The sequence below is a fragment of the Neovison vison genome, chromosome 6 (assembly GCF_020171115.1).
Source record: "Neovison vison isolate M4711 chromosome 6, ASM_NN_V1, whole genome shotgun sequence".
In the NCBI taxonomy this organism is placed as follows: domain Eukaryota; kingdom Metazoa; phylum Chordata; class Mammalia; order Carnivora; family Mustelidae; genus Neogale; species Neogale vison.
The window spans coordinates 80,034,647-80,053,770 of record NC_058096.1 but is presented as its reverse complement, the minus strand read 5'-3'; the positions used below and the strand labels follow the sequence as shown (position 1 = coordinate 80,053,770).

Genomic DNA, 19,124 nt, shown 5'->3' with positions numbered 1-19,124 from the left:
TCAGAGAGGTCTAGATAAGAATAAAAGCAATCTCTTAGTCGAGTAGCTTAGACCTCTCAAAGATGATATTTATCATTCACATCAAGTCTGAGCAAGTATCTGGGCTAGTTTTATATGTCAAAACCACAAAGGAAGGCTTACAAGGAAATTGTTTCTTGCTTTGCATGAGGCTGGCTGAGAAGATGTACATCATTTCGCTCATACACTGAACTCCCCTCCCTTTTGTTCCTGCTTCTCTCCTGCTTGGAGTTGACTCCTCCTTCCTGCAGCTCCGAGGATCACAGGCTGATTGAAGAACACAGCGGTTCGACGGGGAGCTGTGCTCAGTCTCTCTCTCTCTCTCTCTTTCTCTCTCTGTGTGTGTCTCTCTCTCCTTTTTGCCTGTGTGTCTCTCTCTCTGAACCCGCAAAGCTGAAACCTACCCGATAATCTCTCTGCCTTTGAATCCAGCTTTGGAACCAAATGCATCGCTTTACTGCTCTTAAAAAGTGAATAGAGTTTGATTACCTCAAGCTACAAGCTGCTTTGCTCCATAAGAAGGACATAAAAGGAGCCAGACATCATTGTTTTTCAATCTACCTGAGGAGCTTTTTGCTTTTATGCCAGAAACTTAATGGTTTCAGGAGGAAGTTTTGGTTTGTTTTTAACTTGGAATGTTGAAAAGTTTCTTATTGATGCTGTAAATGGAACCCAATTTTTAAATATGGGTTGAGTCAGATCTAAAGGAGACATGCCTGATCATTTTCTGCTGGACTGACGTGGGAACATCTAGAGGGAAACTTGGTGGGAGAGAATGAGATCTGACTTGCAACTAACAATCATGCTTTATTTTGAGAATATTTACAGACTCATTGAAAGGGAAATTAAATATTAACCAAAGACAATGTCTGGATTTTCCAGTAACTTATCAACAAATGACTCTAGCCTGTGGACAGAAAAAAATTCGACGAACCTTTTAAATCCGCCAAGAACTTCGAATATCTATCTTTTTTGCCTGACATGCTTAATGACTCTTGCAGCCCTGGCAGGCAGCGTTTATTCACTAGTTTCCCTGCTGAAAATGCAGAACAGAACCGTTGTGTCCATGCTTGTGGCTTCCTGGTCTGGGGATGATCTCATGAGCGTCCTGTCGGTGACCATCTTCATGTTTTTGCAGTGGCCAAACGAGGACCCTGATTACTTTCAGTCTCTGTGTACCACCTCTGCCTTACTGTATCTGTGCCAGGGGCTCTCAAGCAACTTGAAGGCGACTCTCCTAGTCTCCTACAACTTTTACTCGATGCACAGGGCTGTGGGGAGCCAGGCAGCCTCCAGAAAATCCGGCCAGGTATTCGGCGTGGTGCTGACCGTGTGGGCGGCCAGTCTCCTGCTCTCCGCGCTCCCGCTCTGCGGCTGGGGCGCCTTCGTGCGCACGCCGTGGGGCTGTCTGGCGGACTGCTCCAGCTCCTACGTGCTGCTCCTCTTCGTTGTGTACACTTCGGCCCTGGGACTCCTCGCCGGCCTCTCGGTCCCTCTCACTTACCAGTTATTGTGTTCAGAGGAGCCGCCGAGACTCCACGCCAACTACCAGGAAATTTCCCGCGGAGCTTCCACTCCTGGGACCCCTCCAAGCGGGGGGAAAGTGCTTTCCTTGTCCCCAGATGATGCTCCCGGCCCTGCGCTTCGGTGTTCTGGGGGACGCTCTCCGAGCTCCGACACCGTGTTTGGACCGGGTCCATCAGCGAGGGCACGGCCCGGGCAGGGGCCGGGACACGAAGCTGTCGCCGTGGTTGGAGCCTGCAGGCGTGAGAACCGGGGGACTCTCTATGGCACCAGAAGCTTCACTGTGAGCGTAGCGCAGAAGCGCTTCTCTTTGATCCTAGCGCTGACAAAAGTCATCCTTTGGCTGCCCATGATGGTAAAAGTGCAGTTGCTCAAGCGTGCGGGTGTGTGTACCAGGCAGTGTGAATGCGTGTGTTGGGACTAGCGTCCCTGGTTGGGAGAGTCCCCAAGAGACGCGCAGTTAAGTCCTCTTCCAACTGTGTCTCGCTCGGTTTTAGAGAGCTACTTGGAGCAAGGCAGCTCACCGGTAAAGCTGGTTGGCTGCGAAGCCTTTGCTCCTAAGTGCTTCTTGTTTCAAAATTGGGGGGGGGGGGCAGGGAGCGCTTTTGGGCGCAGGAGACAGTTTTCCTAGATCTATCATGGCCAAAGGGTGTTCTCGTCTCTTGTAGCAGTATCTGGGAATATTCAGAAAAGAAAGGAGGTAGTAAGGGGGTTTCCTCCCGCCCCCCCAAACGTCTGTCATCCCTTTCTCTCCACTCCATTTCTGCCGAGTAAGGACACCGCCCATCCTCAGCAGGGAGAGTGATTGGAGAGGCTTGATCTGAAGTAGAAAGATAAGAGTGGAGGGGAAACAGGATTTTTGTTCAAGCTTTCAGGAGGGAGGAGGGAGACCAGTTTTGACTTGGAAGGTGGTGCCCTGCTGTGACAAGCAAGGGGGGCCGGCGGTGGTCCAGAGATGTGACAAAGGCCATCTGGAGTACCAGGCACAGGTTTCCAGTTTGCCTGCCTGTATTCCTGATAGAGTCCCCAGCATTGTAATTGTTCTTCCTGAAAGAGACCTGACATGGCAGGGGGCACAGACCACAGAAATCACCCTGTGGTCTAAATCATCAGACCTCATCCCAAGGGATCCCAGTGGTCCAGCACCAAACAGAGGTTTTGGCTCTCAGGCAGGCAGGGAGTCTGGAGAAGGAGGGTGGGGCAGCATGCTTGGTGGAAAGGCTTAGCAAAGTGGAAAATTTTATCCTGGGATAGGTCTGAAGCTCTTTGCCTTTGCAGATCCACATGATGGTTCAGCACGTGGTGGGGTTTCAGAGTCCTCCCTTCGGGACACTCAGCTTTCTACTAACCCTCCTGGCCACCACTGTAACCCCAGTGTTTGTCTTGTCCAAACGCTGGACCCACTTGCCCTGTGGCTGCATTATCAACTGTAAGCAGAACGCATATACAGTGGCATCTGATGGGGAAAAACGTAAGTTCTTGACGGTGCAGAGATTGGGGGCAATAAGCATATAGTCAAACACAGAAAAGTGGTCTATTGAGAAGTTGTCTGAGTAGAGAATGTTGAATCCAAGGACAAATACAAATGGTAAATAAAGGGAAGAAATTATAATGTGCAACAATTCTTAGCACAGTGTTGGGTTAAGTTTTAAAGGAGGCAGGTTTAAAACAACTCTGTGAAGTGCTTGTACATTGTATAATTATTTTAGGGAAGAAAGGAATAGACAGAGTTTATTCAACACAGCATGAAGTCAAAAGGGCCCTTAGATGCTTAGATATCTGCCTTAGTTCTTAGCCCAAAGTAGAACATAAATTCCCTTCCCAAGTCTACATATAAGAAGCCTGAAAAGAGATGAACACTTAGAAGAGTCAAAAACACATTACATTATAGCCCATTATTATTTAATGGAACAGAATTTTTATTATTGTCCTTTTTGTATTCTTCCAGGGCTTTGGAACATTTTCAAAGTAGAGTGCCTGAAAATAGTTCAAAAACAAATTTTAAGGGGTGCCTGGGTGGCTCAGTTGGTAAAGCATGTGACTGTTGATCTCAGGGTTTTGAATTTGAATGCCACATGGTGTTTGAGATTACCTAAAAATAAAATCTTTAAAACAAAAAAAGGAAAACAAATTTTAAGTGTATGCCTCTACTTTCAGAAAACACACAAAAAAACTCTCAATTTCAGGAAGGGGAAAGGTGGCAGAATTTGTCCATCTATGTTCATGTTTGAATATAGCCATCCTAGTTACATTAAACAATCACCAATAAAAACAAAAAACTGTATTCTAAAGTGAATACCTAGAATGGGAGTGGGGTCAATTATCACTTTCTACAGTGTGACTGTTCCCATACCTAGACGGGAAAAGTTGAAGAATGACCTTTGTATTTTGATTCTGCCAGGAAGAAAAAGGATATTAGTTTGTCATTCCAGACAAAAGACAGGATGTTCTACCATTTAATATCTAAAAATGCTTAGTGTATGCTGAATTAACTATTTCATCAATTGTCCTTTGCTCAGAATAAGCAAGTATATTACTCTTTAACAGAGGAAAAAAGGTAAACAAAAACAGTTTCTCTCGGACTATTTCAGAGGTACAGAAACTGGAGAATATGAAAGTATATATTCTGCAATCAATTCTACAACAGGGTTATTTTATAAACATCAATTAATCATGAACTGGTCAGACACTTAAAATTTAATATGGCTAGATATTTTTCAAATGACCAGGACATTTCCTTAGTTTAAAGGATGCCATAAACTTTTATTGTTAATAGAGACTAAATTCATCTGTCTTTAAAATAAAATGACCAGGGAAATTATATAACAATTATCTGCTTCTAGAGATTAATGTCTAAAGCAACAGTGACACAGAAAATTAATAATAAATCCTTTTGAGCCACATAGAACATATATAAAAATCATTTACAAGCCTGCAAGTTCTAACATTCTATCAAATGTTAACATTTTGCCAGTGAATTAGTGAGCCAGAATTATTTTATAGTATTTAAGATTGAGAGAAAGGCAATGAAAGACCAATGTCAGAGAAAATAAAAAGTTTTACTGAAGTAGTGTAGGACAGTCATTTTTAAGAAGTAAAGGACACCTATATCAGAACAGAAAACAAAGCAATGCAACAGACCTATCACTGCAAATGGTCTAGGAAGTATTCTACCTATACTGCACAAGATAAAAGGGCCTACAACAGGCTGGCAGAATCAATAATTACATTAATATCTCATGTTTGAAATTAAAATCATGGCTTTCAAGATAAAAATAATATTTTTCCTCTAAAATCATCATCACTCTTATTTGTATTTAAAATTTCAGCAAGAAATTCCCTGAAATATGTAGGTTTATAAAGAGTCATGGCTAAATGGCTCCATTCACTTTTATGATCCCAGGTTCTGCTGTAGGGAAATTCTGAGAACAAGAATGATGTATTTTCACTGTCTGAGAACCCATCATATATTTTCCTATTACTAGGACAACATGAGAACAGGATTTCAAAATCCCAAAAATGGTCATCCTCAAGTAGGCAAGCGCCTGACCAAGTGCCTTGATTCTTTGGGAATATGGCTTCAGTTCTCATTAAGGCTTTTTCTCCTTAACAAACCAAGATTCCCCCTTTTACATTCTTTGTCAGGGAACTCCAAAAACAAGGAAGCTTCCTAACTCATATTTGCTATGGGTTCAGTTTGCAGATATAAGTATAATTCTACACCTCAGCCTTAGTGAATGGAAATGGGGAGACCTGCAATCTAAAAATGCATGTTAGTAATGGGAAATAATTTGCAGATTAATAATTCTCTCCTGTTTCCAACATTAGCCTGTATTACTAGAGTCTCAAAACAAAAGTGTTCAAAAAATGATTTTAACACAGAGGTCTCAGGTGGAAGACATATGGGATGGATATGGCTTTCACACTCACTTTGTTTGCATAAGATGACTTTTTCTTTTTAAACAATTAAATATTTTCTATAAAATCAGATACTGTTTTTATTTTAAATAAAATCAAAATATCTGCTAAGTGACATATTACTCTGAAGAACTATTTATTTTTATAAACTGGTATAATTACTTGTGTTTAAAATTGCAATTACGAGATGTGGTTAAAAGCAAAAGACTAAAGTTAATTCATGTTTTGTCCAGGGTTTAATTTTTCAGAACAAATACATAACATTTATTTTTTTTGTAAGAATAGTAATAGACTTCAAAATAACCTGACTGTATTCTGACGGTCTTTAGGCTTCTGGTAAGTTATTAGTCAAACATTGTCAATCTATTATCTCCATTAGTTACCTCAGTCAGAATTTACTTTTAGTTCTCTCATGGGTCTAATTATCAGTAAAGCAATTTCACATATAGGTTAGTAACTTGAATTCTGGAATCAGTTAACTTTTAATTCAAATCTCTTTACCAGTTAAGTAATCTTAAGTATTGGTTTCTTCTACCAGCCTCAGTTTTCTCAACTTTAAAATAGAATCAATAAGTCCTTTATTATTAGAGTTGCTGCTGTGTTAGGGTTGCTGCACATGACCTATGTGCATAACTGAGCCCTGGAGTTCTCCGGTTCTCCTTGGTGTCCAACGTAGTTGCACTTCCTTCTCAGAGGCTACATCAGCCCACCTCTTGCACTTCATGACATGGAGGCAGATTCTGCATTGACAGCTGTTCAAAAACATTACTGACTTTTGCTTTACATATTTCATAATTATAAAACACAGCTAATAAGATAGTCACAGACATCAATTTTATTGTCTTATATGATAAAATTTTATGAGTTTTTGTTTGCTTACTGTCTTTGAATTGACAATTTGCCACTTTGTATCTTTTTTTAGAGAAAAGGGAAACCCATCAATAATTAAAACATCCTTTTAGTTCCTTCAGCTTTCACACTATTGAAGTTAAAAACCCCAATTTAATTTTACTGGACCATATTACTAGAAAAAGCAAATAGAACTTTACCTAAGAGTATATAAATATTAACATATGTTTCTACTTTTCCATTTTCTTTGGACAGAAATTCTTGTTTGTGTTTTGGCTCAAACAATGAAACTTTTGGCTCAAATAATGAATGATATCTATAAATTCTATTTTCAGTCAGCAGAATTGCTTTGTAAATCTTCAGTTCTGGGAAAATTTCAGTAATAGAATCAGTATGTGAATGGCACTAGAGTATATTGTAAAATGAATCAAATTCTATCTGTTGTTCCCATAGAAATTTTATAACTTTCCACAAATTTTTCCACCAAGGATAGCTAAATGTCTGGTATACAACACACAGCTATCCAAGGAGAAAAATACTTTGAAATGAGCCATGTTTTCAAAGAAGAAAACCAAAACATTAAATTGCATTTTGTCTATCACCTTGCTGTAACTTCATTCTTAATACACAAAATGATCCAGTATTTAATGACATTCACACATAAGAATTGTATCATTTTCTTTCATTCTCACTTGTAATTCTACTAAGACTTTGTACCATATCTACCACCTAGTAGTACTACATTAGTATTACAGTAGCATTACATTTCGCTTGGCTTAAATCATCAAAAGTTTATGCATTCCTGCTAAATTCATCTTGTAATTAATCAGGTTTAGAGACACGCTGTAAAGTGCTTTAGATCATAGAAGTATAAATATATTCACAATTTTTTACAATTCATTCCAAATTTATTTGTATCAAAATGAATATGTTATTTTAAAAAGTTTAACAACTGCATTGCAATACTTTCTAATTTTTAATGTATGCATTTATAAACATAGAAATGTCAGGAGTGGCGTACATCAAAATATTTAATAGTCATATCTATTGGTGATATTATCAGCTGAATAACTTATATAATACAACCTTCTTAATAATTTCTAACAAAATAAAATTTATAAACAGTATCTTTTATACACAAATAAAGAAATGCACAGATAATTGATAGACTGAAAAAGCTAAAACTAAAATGAATATGCGTGAGAATTTTCAAATTTATGGTTAAATTTTTGTTCATCAAACTGCTTTAAAGATTGCAGTTTTCTTGGAATTGTACGTATTTTAAGTTCATTGTACAAGTGAGAAAAGTTAGGTCCAGAGTGATAAGACAACTTGAATTGATAAGGTATAATTGTTTTTGCATAATTGACAGGAAATTAAGGTAGCTTTTAAATTCTTAGTAATCAGTTTGCATTTTCCTATTTTTATTCACAATGTATATCCAATTGTTGTTTATATCTATTTTCCTAACCATGGAAATTTGTTTTTGCTTTTACTTAGCCAAGAGAAGACGCTTTGAATTCAATCTATCATTCCAACGGAGTTATGGGATTTATAAAATAGCACGTGAAGATTACTATGATGATGATGAAAATTCTACATCCTGTCACAATCTCATGAATTCTGAATGCAAAATGACAAAAGACTCTCAGAGAGATACTCATAATATCTTTAATGCCATAAAAGTGGAAATCAGCACCGCACCCTCTCAGGACAGTTCCATACTGAAAGGGATCAACAAATGCACGAATACTGATATTACAGAGGTTAAGCAGGATTGCCACAGTGAAAAGGGCGTTAATCCACAGCTTTCTGAAAAAACAGGAGATCCTATTAACTATGAAGAAACCACCTTTTTGGAAGAGCCAGAAAGAAGACTTTCTCATGAGGAGAGTCATAAACCAGACCTTTCAGACTGGGAATGGTGTAGGAGTAAATCAGAAAGAACCCCTCGTCAGGTACAGTAAAGGTTGTTCTTTCTGTGAAATTAAAAGTAAGATCAAGTATAGTAGAAATGAAAAAAATGATCAGTTATTTCATTCAATCAAGTCCAAGGTCAATTTCACTTGCTTTATTTCCATAATATTAAATTTCATTTCAAGTTGTTCTTTTGAGGGACTTTTAAATTTTTTTAATTATACATTTCACTCAAAATCTGTATGTTTGGGATTGGCAGAGCTAAACAGATTCTTCGAGAAGGCTAGAGCTTTCTAATTAAACCTTAAGTAATGTCTAAATTCAGACTAGACTCTCGGAACTTGTTTCAAATTAATTAATTCGTTTTATTCTTCCCTCTCCCACCCAAAAAGTATTATTCCACAAGTGCACAAGGGAAGTTTTCTTTTTTACCTAAAGGCAAATATTTATACAGCTTGTGGTGAGGAAGGTAGTCCAGTTGCAACTATACTAGACAGCTTGCCTATTAGTCTTGCTATAACTAGTCCCTCTAGTACTCAGGGCTGGGGGGGGGTTCTATTCCAGAATAGACCCAAGGGAGCCTCTGCAAGCTCTGCTAAATGTTCTATCCCTTTGAGGACAGAAGAATGGCTTTATGTTTTATAAAACTGAAAGAATTTGCACCTTAATTTCATCCCGTTTTCTCCTAGGTTCCAGCCTGCCTAGAATAATGAGGGATACTTCTTATTTTATTAAAACTGTAGTGTAATATTGGTATGAGATTGTTCTTTACTCCAAACTCTCATATCTGGTAATTAAAATTGCCCTTGCTTCCCACACTACTGATTTACTAGGGAGAGGAGGCTTTTTTTTTTTATAAGATTCAATGGAAATAAAAGCCCACTGTCAAAACAAAAACATAATTCCAGAAATATGTGCAAGGAATAATGCATTCATTGATCAAAATAAGACCACATAACACCAAATATGAATATAGGCAGAATACTCTGAGACTTCCTTTATTCTCTGTGATAATTAAAGCTACTAGTCTTATTCTAATATCACCATTTAAAAAGTAAGTTGGATAGGGGTGCTTGGGTGGATCAGTCAGTTAACTATCTGCCTTTGGCTCAGGTCATGATCCTAGGGTCCTAGGATCAAGTTCCGTCCAAAATGGTGCCCTAGTATAGAGGACAATCCCTAGAGTTTCATCATCAATTTGTTCCTGAATAATCCAAGCCTCCTCGTTTTCTTGCACTTAAAAATTGTTAAGTAATATTCATGACAAAATGTCTTGTGTGTGTATGTGTGTGTGTATCCCAATAATTTGCAGCTATCTTGTCTGTCTTATCCCCATGCTTACCCCTTAGGAATTGCGGCTATCTTTAATCTTGCTCATACTTTTTGTTTTATTGTTTTATCACAAGTAAGTACATTTCTAACACAAAATATTATTTAGTTTTGCTTATTTTGAACTATCTAAAGATGCTGTCATACTGTACCTAAGCTTCTGGTACTTGTTTTTTTCCCCACTCAAAATTACTTTAAATAACTTCATTTTTTTAATGTATTTTGTCAAAATATTGGAAATTATCATCTAAAATATCACAATTTATAGTCCTGGTTTGAAAGTCTTGATTATAGTTTGGAGTTTGATTAACTATCCTAGAAATTTATGAAAAGATCAGACACTTTATACATAATATACTGTACTATGAGCACAATGAAACACAAGCTACCCATAAGCCTCTAAAAATTAAGAAAATGATATATAGAAAGCACAAAATTTTGATCAATCCAGACCAAATACCAATCAATACCTTTCAACAACAAGGATTTGCGTAAGTAAGAATATTTTAATATCTGTGAAGAACAAGTAGTTTGGAAAATTGACCTAAAATGGTGGTTGTGAAAAAAGTGATTAGTGATAAAATAGAGAACATGCAGGAAAGATAAAATTTATATTTTCAGAGACTAACTGAAATTAAATGAAATACTATTATAAATTTTCAAACAGTAGTACGAAATCCTTAAATTATAGGCTGCTGTTATTGATATGACCTGCCTTTAGCAAGACTTCCTCTGACTTGAAAGTTAACACGTAACCCAAATACATTTAGGGTGGAAAAGATTACGAAAACTTCTCCATGACCAATAGGTTTTAACCCGCAACCTATTCTTCATCACCAGATATTTCATGGGAGTAGATGGTGACTTAGAAAGCACTTTCATTTCATCCTTTTCTCCCAAATACCTTCTTCGCTCTGAAACCAATGTTAACTTATGTATCCTAAAGTGATACATTAAACTGCAGTGGACACTGTAGTAAGTTTAGAAAAATACTATCTATTCTGATTGTTACAGTTGTACTTTCAAATATTTAGGCTCCATCTATCAGTTCATATTTAATTGCTCTACAATATGTAGTGTGTATTCTTTGTTCTTGGGATAAAAAAAAGCAGGCTTGATTTAAAATATATTTAGTGAGTCTTATTTTGACAATACATGTTGTTTAGAGTTTATGTTAGTAGACAAATTCTCAGTGTATTTTGTTGGAAATCCTAGAAGAAGTGAAAGCATCAGATCAAGGTTAAGGTGTAAAGAAGATGATAAAAGAATGGCTTCAGTAGGTTTAAATGTGATCTAGTAAAATTTATCAGAGTTGCAAATGCTTGTAAGACTGAAATTTAGTGTTAAACTTAACCACTCAATTACTTCTTTTTGGATTCCTAGTAGGTAGGATTCTAAGAAGTTCACTGTTAAAATATTCATAAAAAATAGAAATGTCAGAGCTCTTCAGTTACAAAGTTTTAATTTGGTAGCTGTGGTGTGACTGTTCCTCAAATGAAATAATGATTTTCCAGAACCTAAAAATTTTGTCATCTATGAATAAAGAAAATTGGACTTATAAAATAATTTGGCGGCTTGTGGGTGACCACTCTAATTTCTCTTCTAATGCAAAGCCCATCAATGCATTCCATTTTCTTTTCTTTTAATGTGTTATCTTAAAGCTCTAGAAACTCATTTAATATGATAAATCAGAAACAAAGATATGCTGTAACCATGCCTCTTAATCCCCTTTCTAATCCCATCAAAATATCTGAAAAGTGAAAGGTCCTCCATTGTGCCAGTAAAATATAGAAAAACAGAGTCTGAAACAATCCTCAAAGGAGAGACCAAACCAGGGGGAAGTGATTACATTTCATCAGCTATACAAATCATTTAGCGAAAGGATGAATAAACAAACAAGAACTAATTTTAAAGTCACCTGAGTGGGGTGCCTGGGTGGCTCAGTGGGTTAAAGCCTCTGCCTTCGGTTCAGGTCATGGTCCCAGGGTCCTGGGATTGAGCCCCACATCGGGCTCTCTGCTCAGCGGGGAGCCTGCTTCCTCCTCTCTCTCTGCCTGCCTCTCTGCCTACTTGTGATCTCTCTCTGTCAAAAAAATAAAATTCTTAAAAAAAAAATAAAAATAAAGTCACCTGAGCATCAAAGAAATTTTATTCTCATTTTAAGGAAAATATTATAACTATCTAAAAATAGTTTTACAAAGCAAAGTTGGGTTTGCTAACAGAGTGAAACAGCAGCATTGGCTTCTATAACTTTTAAATATTATTTCTTTAAATAATTTTCATTTAAAAAACTGCAGAAACCAAGTCAAACTAGATTATTTGGGTTCTTTGAACTAGCGCTTCCCAAATTTTACTGTACAAATAAGTCAAATGGAGAGCTTGTTAAAAGGCAGACTGTGACTGAGTAATTCTGAGGTGGGCTCCAGGATTCTGAATTTCTGACAAACCCCTAGTTGTCTCTAATGAAAATAACAAGTCCCATCCCAGACCTATAGAGTCAAAATCCCTAGCTGGTTCAAATGCACATTAAAATTTAAGAAGTACTGCATTAGCATCTCATTCCTGGAAGATAAATACTAGTTTAAAGGGCAGGGCAAAGTTAATTCCTTCCATTTAATATATGCCTCATAAAGTAAAATAAAACTAGAAGAAAATACTCCAATATAGTAGTCTTCCCTTACCTGTGGGGGATATATTCCAAGACCCCTAGTGGATGCCTGAAACTGCAGATAGCACAGAAACCCTACATATACCGTTTTTCCCCCCATACAAACATATTTAGATACGGTCTAATTTATAAATTATGCACAGTAAGAGTAATAATAACTACAACTACAATAATATACTGTAACAAAAGTTACGTGAAAGTGGTCACTCTCTCAATTTTTAAAATATCTTACTGTACTGTCCTCCCCCTGCTTGTGATGATGTGAGATGATAAAATGTTATATGATGAGAGGAAGTGAGGTGAGTGATTTGGCAGTGTGATGCAGCATTAGGCTACCACTGACCTTCTGATAATATCTCAGGAGGATTACCTGCTTCTGGACCATGATTGACTGTGGGTAACTGATACCACAGAAAGTGATACCTGGATGAGTGAGGGGGCTACCTGTACACATATCTCTTATCTGACCTAAAAACAGTGCTTCTTTTCATTAAAAAATATAGACTATTAAAAGTAAAGTCAGGCATAAAATATTAGTGGTTTTCTGTGATGCTGTTAACTTAGTAACTGCAAATGCTTAAACCTGTTCTCTTTTTGACATTTTTAACTGAAGTGATCATAGGGGAAAAATTCACTTACTACCTTCTATTTGTAGCCTGAGGGCAGTCATTCTAACACTAATGACTGTCAGAGTATACATATCTTATATTTAGCTACATCCAGTGTTATAGCAGTCAGTTCATTACTCACTGTTACACTGTTTTCTTTTTTTTTTTAATTTTATTTATTTATTTGACAGACTGAGATCACAAGTGGGCAGAGAAGCAGGCAGAGAGAGAGGGGGAGAAAGCAGGCTCCCCACCAAGCAGGGAGCCCAATGCAGGACTCGATACCAGGACCCTGGAATCATGACCTGAGCTGAAGGCAGGCCTTTAACCCACTGAGCCACCCAGGCGCCCCACTTTTTTTTATAAACACTTATAACTTTTATTGTCTTGTGATTATAAAATAATATAATTATTGTAGAAAATTTAGGAATTGCTATTAAACAAAGAGAGAACACCCAATTCAAACTACCAAAAGTTAACCACTATTTACGCTTATTATATAAAACTTCAGGCTCTTTCCCATGCATATATTCTTATTTTTGACAAAAACAGGATCACATTGCATATACTCTCTTGGAATCCCTTTTCTTTGTATAACAGTATAATTCCCATCTGCTTTAAATTGTTCAAGCACTTTTTGAGATTATCTGGTACAGTTTAGAATGGCTGTTTGGAGTATAGCTGAAAACTCATCTGTGAATGTAAATTCGTTCTCAAGTACTTAAAGTCTTGATAGTTGAAGGTAGGGTTTTCATTGTAAACTACTTCAAATATTTCATAACCTCCCAGCATATATCATTTGCTGAAATGAAGTAAAACTGAGCTGTTTAATTGCTGACTTTCTACAAATTCAAGGGGATTACCACCGGATCAAAGTTTGTGTGGAATTTTATAATTCATCCTTGAAGCTAAGAATTTTGTTAATATTCTCAAAAACACCTCCTGGTTTAAGGAGACCTTAGAAGGCTATGTACTGGAACTTCCCATATATGGGCTTGAATCTCTTCTATGACCTCCTATTAAGTGATTATCCCTTACTTGAACTCAAATGCCTGGAAATTCACTACACTTTTCAAACTTTTTATTGTGAACTAATTTTAGACTTACAAAACAGTTTCAAAAATGGTATAGAGAGTTCTAATATAGACTTCATTCAGCTTCTACTAATGTCATATGACAATAATGTAATTATCAGGAAATTAACAAATGATTTATAAACCTTATTTCAATTTTGCCAGTTGTCCTACTTATGTCCTCTTTTTGGTCCAGAATCTAAACCCAGATCCCATGTTGCATCTGTTGGTATTACTCCTCAGTCTCTTCCAATCTATAGCAGTTCTTCAGTCATGTCTTCTATGGCTTAGGCAACTTTTGAACTGGCTAGTTTTGTTTCTGGAATATCCTTCAATTGTGTTATGCTTTCTATTGCAACTGAAGTAACACATTTTTGGCAAGAATAACACAGAAGTGATGTTTGCCCTTCCCATATCATAAGATCAAGAGGTATATGATGTTGATAATGTCCTATGATGGTGATTTTCTAAAGGTGATGTATTCCAGATTTCTCCATGTAAAGTTACTATTTTTCCCCTTGTAATTTATAAGTATCTTATGGTAAGACACTATGAAACTATTCAAATATTCTGTTTCATGTCATACTTTTCCTCACTAATTTCAGCTTTAATTGATGAATCTTGCTTAAAATGATTATATGAAGGTAATTTTCTATTTCTATCATTTCTTTTCTATTTATTATTGGAATTCACCTGTAAGAAAAAGCTATCTCTCTTCTTCCACTTGCTTATTTATTTATATCAGTATGGGCTCAAAGATCTTGTTTTAATCTATAATTTATAAGTCACATTATTATTCTTATTTTGTTACTCCAGTTGTCGTAGATTGGCCACTGGAAGCTCTTTCAGGGTGTTTCTAGCAGCACAAGATATTCCAGCCTCATCTTATATTATTCCTGACCCATCCTTAGAATCAACCATTTTCCCAAGGAGTTCTGTTTCTTTTATTGGAAAATGGTATTTAGAAACCAACATTGGGTGCTAGGTATGCCCATTGCTACTGGGGTGTATTGCTTTTAGACCTTATCATTGGACAGATCTAGGAGACGGATGCATGTATAATCATGTACACATCTATATTTCTATAAAAGTTCCTCTGTATAAATAATTTAATACCATGGGTTTGCACTAATACCTCTAAGTCTGATCAAATACCAATGGATTCATTCATGCCTTTCCCTTTTCTTATTTGTTACTTCTTTTTCTGGCAGTGAGACAACTGGCTCTCTCACTCTCCATAAATATATTTACTTATTTGCTCAATCCTGGTGTACATATAAAGTAGATTTAGAATAGTGAACCTACACTCCTGTGAGAAAAAAAAGTACTAACTGAAGTATAGTAATTGTGTATAGTTCTCTTCATCTTTAACCTTATAGTTTACAGTCAAAATATGATCTTCCCAACTTAGTTAGGTTAGTTATTTTCATTTTCATTCCCTTCATTTTATATTACATTTTGAGTTCCTCCCACTTTCTTTTTGATTTTGATTATTTATGTTTGGGTATATGAAACATTACCATGATTCTAAGAGTCAAAACCACATAAGATATATGCTTTCCTCTCATTCCTTCTTCCCTTCCCATTTTCCCATTCTTTCCATCCTGTACCTACCTATCCTCTGTGCATAATAAATCTCATAGTTTCTGGTTTAACAAACCTGTATTTTTTTTTTGCAAGATGAGCAGATATATGCATACCTTCTTATATCTCCTTCTTCCTTGCAAATACTCTTTTGCACTTCACTTTTTCCACTAAACAGTGCATCATAGGGATGCCTGGGTGGCACAGTTGGTTAAGCAGGCTCAGGTCATGATCCCAGGATCCTGGGATTGAGACCCACATCAGACTCCTTACTCAAAGGGGAGACTTCTCTCCCTCTGCCTGCTGTTCCTCCTGCTTACGTGCATGCTCTCTCTCTCTCTTTCTCTCTCTCTCTGACAAACAAATAAAAATCTTTAAAAAAGCAAACAAACCAAAAAAAAAAAAAAACCCCAGCATATCATAGAAGTCACTCCCTATCAGTTCATAGAGATATTTCATTTTTATAGCCACATAATTATCCATAGTGTGGATATGCCATAGTTAGTTCAATCACTCTCTTATATGGGCTTTATGGTGTTTCTAATATTTTACAATCAAAAAATACTGCAGTAAACATCATGCATATGTATTTGCATGTTGCTGGAGGTGTATCTTCAAAATAAATTCTCAAAATTAGGATTTTTGTATCAAAAATAAGTGTAGTTTTGTTAGGAATTGCCAAATTTGCTCCCAGAAGGGTCATATCAATTTGCACTCCCATTAGCAATATGTAACAGAGGACTCCTTTCCTCACAACCTCAGTAACTATATTATGGTGTTTTTAAACTTTTGTCAGCCTGAGAGACAATCTCAGAATTGTTTTAAGTTATAGTTATGTAATTATAAATGGGTCTGAATAGTTTTCATATGTTTAAGAGCCCCTTTTTGTCTTTTTATTTTTTATAAATTGTTCTTATCTTTTCCTTATTTTTCTATCAGGTTTTTGTCCCTTTATCCTTTGATTTTTTTTTCTAAGATTTTATTTATTTATTTGACAGAGAGAGAGAGAGCGAGCACAAGTAGGCAGAGGGACCGGCAGAGGAAGAGGGAGAAGCAGGCTCCCCGCCGAGCAGAGAGCCTGATGCGGGGTTTGATTCCAGGACCCTGGGATCATGACCTGAGCCGAAGACAGAGGCTTTAACCCACTGAACCACCCAGGTGCCCCAAAAAGTTTAATTTCTTTAAAATGCCATCATTACTCACAGTATTTTGAGATATCATTTTTATCTTATACTACATTTCCAAACCTAGTTGGGTCTATTTCTGTGCCTTCTATTCTGTTCCACTACCTATTCATCTATTATCTCACTGTTTTAATTGGAGAGGCTATTATAGTGAGTTTTAATATCTGGTAGGGTTGGTTTCTACCCCCCCATCCCCAGTATTTTTTTCTTTTTCAGTATTTTTCATGCTATTCTTGAACTTCTGCTTCCTATCTAATTCACTTTCAACTTGTCCAATACCACAAAAAAGCTTTATCAAGGTGTGTTAAATTTATAAATTAGTTCAGAGAGAGCTGACATTCTAATAATGTTTTGTTGTCCTCTCCAAGAATATGGGATGTCTTTCCATTTCTTCTAGTCTACTCTTGTTATCTTTCTCCTGGAAGATTTTAAAACTTTCTTTCTACAAGTTTTATAACTTTTCATTCAGCTTATTCCAAAATACTCAATCTTCTTTGTTTTCATTGTAAATGAGGTTCTTCTACCATTATGTTCCCTAACTGGTTATTGCTTGTGTATATTAAGGATATTGATTTCTGCCTGTTACTTCTGCTACACTACCAAATTATTTTATTGTTTAAATAAAATTATTGATTATCTAGGGTTTTCTAAGTATACTATTATATCGTCATCAAATAGAGATAGTTTTTTGGTTTTATTTTTTTTTATCAATTCTTACACCTATTTTTAATTTCTCTTGTCTGGTTGCCTTGGCTAATACCTCCAGAACAATTTTGAATAGTGGAAGAGACAGGGCATCCTTGCTTTATTCTTGATCTTGGTGAAAGGTTTCTGATACTTTCTCATTAAAGAAGATATTGGCTCTCACTACTTTGCAAAGCAGGTAATTTAATATTTTGATCATGATAATGATAGTAATAATGATAATAATATGATGATAACTAATACTCACTGGGCACTTGCTCAGAACTGTGTAACACATACAGTTCTAAGCACTTTACATATATAATTACATATATAATTGCTCATTTAGTATTCACAAAGACTATCTGGTAGATATTATTATCCAATTTTACAGATGGAAAAACTGTAGCACAGAAACGTCTATCAGAGCCTAGGAGCAAACTCAGGCTATTTGATTCCAGAGCTAGTCTACATATGCACATCATAACTGCTTCAGAGAGATAATTTTCATAGTTAGCAGTCATTTCTTACACTAACTTCTATCCATTCTCCTCACACAGGCAGATTAGTATCACCTAGGGAACCTTTAAAAATGTCCCACCAACAGAAATTCTTATTTAATTGGTCTACAGCAAGATTTGAATAGTGTTTTTAAAAACTCTCTATGTGTAGATATTTGCAAAATATATCATCAACAAAGGACTTGCATTTAGAATATATATTTTAAAAAGAACACCAGTAAATGACTATGAAAATGACAGACAACCCAATAGTATATGACCAGAGATTTAAAGTCATACTTCAAATAAGAGGAAATAAAAATAACCATACACATATATAAAGGTATACCACATCATTAACAATCTGGAAATCTCAATTAAAATAGCAAAAGACACCATTGCACACCCACAAGAATAGCCAAAACTAAACCATCTAACAATGCCAAGAGTTGATGAGAAACAGTCTGGGAACATCTACAAAAGTTAAATATATACATGCCTCACATCCTAGCAATTCCACTCTTGGCCACACACCTTAGAATTGCACTGTTCAATATAGTTGCCACTTCTCACATGGATCTATTTAAATGTAAATTAATTAGGGGCACCTGGGTGGCTCAATCAGTCAGGTGTCCTACTTATATTTCAGCTCAGGTAATGATCGCATGGGTCATGAGATAGAGCCCTGCAGAGGGCTCCACACTCAGCAGGGAATCTGTTTGGGATTATCTCTCTCCCTCTCCCACTGCCCTTTTTCTAACCCTAAAATAAATAAATAAATCTTTTAAAAATTTAATTTATTTTTTATTTAAAATTCAGTTCCTCAGTTGCACTACTCACAGTTCCAGAGCTTAATATCCAAATATGACTAGTGGCTTCTACTGTGCTGGACAACAAAAATATAAAACCTTTCCATCAATGCAGTTCTATTGGACAGTGCCACCCTAGAACCTGATCTCTTCCAAGGCTGGGAGGGGCTTTAGCAATGTGTTCATATGGACATAGGTTTTTGTAAAATTAACAAAAACAATATTTGTTTTTGTATTTGAATATTTATGTATTCAAGCTACCAATGTAACATCACTGAATGCAGTTAGGAAGAAATGTGCAGCAGCACATTATTTTAGTATTTCCAATATATACATATAATAGGTGCAAATAATTTCAAGAGCATATATAATAACAAAATGTAATAAAGCAGAAAAAGGTGAATTTTGAATATTCATTATCATTCTAATGTAATTTAGTTTAAGTTTATATAATATACT

At 36.2% G+C, this 19,124-nt stretch overlaps 1 protein-coding gene across 1 annotated transcript in view; it reads left to right on the top strand.

Moving 5' to 3' along the window:
- Positions 1-296: 296 nt before the first annotated feature.
- The window catches only part of GPR149 (G protein-coupled receptor 149), a 72,226-nt gene continuing 53,398 nt past the window's right edge, over positions 297-19,124 (top strand). The window contains exons 1-3 of the mRNA XM_044255088.1: positions 297-1,897; positions 2,821-3,013; positions 7,810-8,267. Of these exons, the coding sequence (XP_044111023.1) occupies positions 884-1,897; positions 2,821-3,013; positions 7,810-8,267 (1,665 nt within the window). The 5' untranslated portion in view covers positions 297-883. The remainder of the gene's footprint in view (positions 1,898-2,820; positions 3,014-7,809; positions 8,268-19,124) is intronic.